Source organism: Arvicola amphibius, chromosome 5, assembly GCF_903992535.2.
Source record: "Arvicola amphibius chromosome 5, mArvAmp1.2, whole genome shotgun sequence".
NCBI classification, from domain to species: domain Eukaryota; kingdom Metazoa; phylum Chordata; class Mammalia; order Rodentia; family Cricetidae; genus Arvicola; species Arvicola amphibius.
Genome location: NC_052051.1, coordinates 13,139,189 through 13,143,569, shown reverse-complemented (window position 1 = coordinate 13,143,569; position 4,381 = coordinate 13,139,189). Strand labels below are relative to the sequence as shown.

General features: G+C 52.4%; 1 protein-coding gene across 1 annotated transcript; it reads right to left on the bottom strand.

Moving 5' to 3' along the window:
- Positions 1-881: 881 nt before the first annotated feature.
- On the bottom strand, positions 882-4,012 carry Tp53rk (TP53 regulating kinase). The gene is made up of 2 exons (XM_038330409.1): positions 3,662-4,012; positions 882-2,244 (listed from the first exon to the last, which is right to left on the bottom strand). The coding sequence occupies exons 1-2, from the start codon at positions 3,921-3,923 to the stop codon at positions 1,766-1,768; spliced, it is 741 nt and encodes a 246-aa protein (XP_038186337.1). The 5' UTR covers positions 3,924-4,012; the 3' UTR covers positions 882-1,765.
- Positions 4,013-4,381: the final 369 nt, after the last annotated feature.

Genomic DNA, 4,381 nt, shown 5'->3' with positions numbered 1-4,381 from the left:
CAGAACTGTCTCAAAATAAAACAAATTGATACAGTACGGCTTATGGCAGCTCACAGCTGCCTGCTTTTGGAAAAGTCTTCCTGGGGCCTGTATTAACATTGAAGTTACAGCTCACAGCCCACCCCCACAAGCGGGGCCAGTAACACTGTGTTTACCTGCAGACTTCAGGGGGCACCCACCACGCCAAGTTTTACAGGGCCCAAGGACTGGTTCCATGAGCAGTTACTGTAGAGGAGTGCTGACCAGGGTCCTCAGGGTTGGACATGTGCTGGTGTCCTGGCTGGACTTCCCCAGCCCAGACACTCAGTGACTTTAAGCCTTTAAGTCTTCATTCCTCTGAGCCTGCTGTCTCCTGCGAGATGCTTATCTCACAGAAACAAAAATAAAAACAAAACAAAACCCAAAGCCTAAACCTCAGCCAAAGAACACTGGCAAGAGTGCCTCTTACTTCCTGTGCTGAGCTAACAACCTCTGTCCAGCCTACCACCCATCTACAGTGACAACATCCTGAGCTGACTACGAAAACCCCTAGCACAGAACATGCCATGCAGTGAGCAAACCTCACGGGCAACAGCTACCCAGTAAGGGCCATGTGCATCCTCCCCTAGCCGTCCGTCTGTCACATGCTGGCACTCAGGCAGCAGCAGTTGTGAATGGAACTCAGTCCTGGTCTTCAGACTGGAAACCCGGCTTACCAACTTCATCGCAAGGCACTCCATCTTTGTTCTGCCTCCCCACCGCTTGAGATACACCAACTCCCTTCTCTACCCCATGAGCTTCAAGACCTATGGACACCGGAACGGTAAAATCCTACATGCTGCTGTGTTCTAGTCATCTGAAAGCCGTAAGCCTGCTGTTCTATAAAAGAAAAATTCAGAATGCTATTTCTGCATCTTTTTATTGTGACTCTCAAAAATATTTCAAGAATTTATCCATACTATATTTAATTATGTGTATGTGTGTGTCTGGGAAGAGGGGCATATGCATGTAAGTAGAGGTACCTGAGGAGGCAGAGCCACTGGGTCCCTTGAAGCCTGAGTCCTGGACTAGAATCCTTTGGAAGAGGGAGCAAAAGGCCACCTCTCCAGCCCCTCAAAAATACCTTTTATAATAAACTCCAAATACACCCATGTAAAAATACACACCTAAAACACTTCGGAAAGCAGTCCACTGTATCCCAGTCAGTCTATTGTGCTCTCTCAAAGTGATGGTTATATCTCACTAAACTGGCTTGAAGCAGTCTTTGTACACACACCCAAATCCCAGCAGGTTAGAGGGAAGAGAGAAACACTATCCCAGCCGTTATCTCTCCAGGACTACAGTACTGTTCTCAAATCAATGCCACCTGGAATGCATGAGGTCCACAAGCCACTGTTGGGGAGAAAGCCTATTTGATTTGATCTGAAACACCCTGGGCTAGGGCTGGGGATGCAGCTCAGTTGGTAGAGCACCTGCCTGCAAGTGTGAGGCCCTGGGCATTGATAAAACAGGAGTGACAGACAGCACACACCTATACTCCAATGGATGCAGGAGATCAGGAGTTCACGGTTTTATCCTCAGCATACACAGAAAGTGTGATGCCAGCCGGAGTTACACACCCAGTTCTGTCTAGACCAGGCCTTGTGCACACTAAGCTCCTGAGAACAGTGAACCGCAGGTGACGGTGGCACAGCACAATCGCAGGCCACTTATCAACGACCCCACTGCCTAGGCCCAGTCACACCCACAGCATTCTCAGGGGGAGACAGTTACTATAGCAACTCTGCTACCCGACCATGGACCGCTTTCTCCCTCTCAGGCGCACTTCATCTAACTTCTTCAGCACTGGACCGGACTTTTTGGATGAAGTACCATAGCTCTTCAGAAAGGCTTCAAACACAGTCTCGGTGTGGGGGTGGGTGCTGAGGAAGGCCTTCTCCAGGACATAGAGGTCGACGCCTTTATCTTCCGGCAGTCCCGAAACAAAACTCAGCCCGAAGTCGATGAGCACAATGTGCAGCTGCTCCAGGGGCTGCTTCAGGAGCATGTTGGAGGTGGTGAGGTCCCCGTGAATGAGGTCTTCGTCATGCATTCTAGCCAGAATCTGCCCGATTCTCCTGGCCAAGTCCAGGAGGCACTGGGGGTCCTTTTCGGTCTCCATAGTGGATTGGATATAATCTCGAACAGTCACCGAGTCTTCGATTTCTTCCATATATAAGCAGTTAGAAGCATAGTCCACGAAGAAGACAACCGGGGCAGCTATCCCTGCAGTGGACACACAGGTGCTAGTGAGAGCATCTGTATGAAGGAGGCGTCACCTGCTCAGGTAGGGCCAGTTTTCCAGTCTAAATCTACTTACTCTGGAGCAGGGTTGAGGAATACGGTGGGAATGATGGAATGATAGAACTTACCCAGAAGCTTGCCCAAGCCCTGTCCAAGCCCTGCCTAAGCCCTGCTCTACCCCTGCAGGACTATGGCCCAACCCAGGGTGCATCTGCAAGTGTCGAAGCTTGCTCCTCTTTCTCAACTCATTTTAGGACTGGAATTCATTGCTACTCCCTTAAAAAAACAAAGGAAACAAGAATCCAGAAGGGAGAGCACCCTCCAGTCTGAGCAGCTACCTGACTAGCAGGAGGCTAAGCAGCAGGTCATCTCACAGACCCATCTTCTTCCCAGGACAGGCAGGTTCAAATCCCAGTTCCCTCCTTATTAGTGGTGAAACCTCAAGGTTCCATTAGCTTCTCTATATCTCGGTCTCCGATACTGTAATGTGGTGACAATAGCTCCAATTAACTCCAGGAGTCTTTCCTGAATGCCAACCCCGTCCAGGACACTTTCCTAGACACTGGAGACCTGTCAATGGAGATGAAGGTAGCAACCATCCTTGTCTGGTAACTTATAAAAGAGGGTGAAACAAAAATATGAACACTACTTTAGAGCTCCATTAAGCCTGCTAGGACACGAAAATATCAGCCTGTTCACTGTTGAGTTTTCCCAGGTGGCCCCGCACCTATCAGTGTCCCTGTGCCGAGTAAATGCCTAAATACCTGTAAGTGTAAAAGCAAAAAAGGTCGGTGCGTCGGGGACACAGACAGCCCGCGTGGTGGCTGTGGAATCTCGGACACTTTCACTTTGTGCCTCAGTTTCCTTGGAGGACAGTTCTGTTGGTGGGAGTGTAAATGTTGCTTTTAAAGAAAAAAATGAATCATTTCATGAAATCACGTTTACTGAATGCTTTGTGAGCATTCAAACATATGACACATAGGCCTTCTCTAATGGTCACAACATCCCTGATATTCCCATTACACGCAAGGAAACTGAGGAGTGCGGTGCTAAACGACTCGCAGAAGGGAGGGCCACGCGGGAAGCAGCGCTTAAGAGTCTGAATCGGCTAGCCTGGTTTCTGGCTTCGGACACGCGCCTGGTAAGGCACCTGCTGCTTAAAATAGCAGAAACGGCAGAAACGGGGAAACTGAGGCTAAAAGACACGTTGAGGGACAGTTGCCGAGCAACAAACCAAACGGAAAGGCGTCCCGTGCGACGCCAGGAGTCCTTAAACACTTCTCTGGTCCCGTCTCCCGGGTCTCGGAGCCCTATGAAGTCCAGTCCCGTCCCGTCCCGTCCCGTCCGCCCCATCTCCCGGGCCTCGGAGCCCCGTCCACCCCCATCCCGTCCGCCTCACCCGCGCGGCGACAGCGGAGCAGCGCACGCGCCTCCTGCACCGTCCTCCGCCGGCCGAGCCTCGCCTCCAGGGCCGGGTGCCGGTAGCTCTTGGGGAAGCGATGCTTCACCATGGCCGCGCGGCCCTGGAAGCGGCCGCGGAAGACGCGCGCCTCGGCGCCTTGCTGCACCAGCTCCAGGCCACTCAGGAAGAGCCGGCTCCGCTCCCGCGCCGCGGCCAGCGCCTCGGCCTCCACCTCCCGCTCCGAGGACGTCTCCGCCATGCCTCGGGCTCGACCGACCCCGGCAGCCCCGCTTCCGCTCTCCTCGGAAATCCTCGGGCCTCTTCCGCCACACGACACTGCCTCCACCCCACTTCCGCCCTGCCGGAGTGCTGCCGCCTAGCGACCTTTCTGAGCTCTGACTTTCCGGACGCGCCGCTTGGCCCTTCCCGAAGCTCTTCGTCTATCTCCGTGATTACTCGGCAAATTTCGGGTAACAGCTTCTCCGGAAGCCCGTTGGTGGTGCTCAGACTTTGGGAGCTGTCTCCAAGTTGGAGGCTCTTTTGAGAAAAGTCTTTTGTGGACGCTCTGCTCCTTTCTACTAGGGTTCTTTCCTTTCTGTTCCTTTTCTTTTCTTTCCTTTCCGTTTCTTTCCTTTTTCCTCTCCTCTCTTCCCTTCCTCTCCTCTCTCCTCCTCCTTCTCTTCCCCTCCGTTCATTCTTTTCCTCTCAGTCCCTTCC

Bases quoted from the DNA above. Each gene is read 5' to 3' on its own strand.
- Tp53rk (XM_038330409.1), bottom strand. From the start codon at position 3,923: ATGGCGGAGACGTCCTCGGAGCGGGAGGTGGAGGCCGAGGCGCTGGCC. The intron at 2,245-3,661 runs GTGAGGCGGACG...TGTCCACTGCAG, and splicing joins GCTCCGCTGTCGCCGCGCGG to GGATAGCTGCCCCGGTTGTC.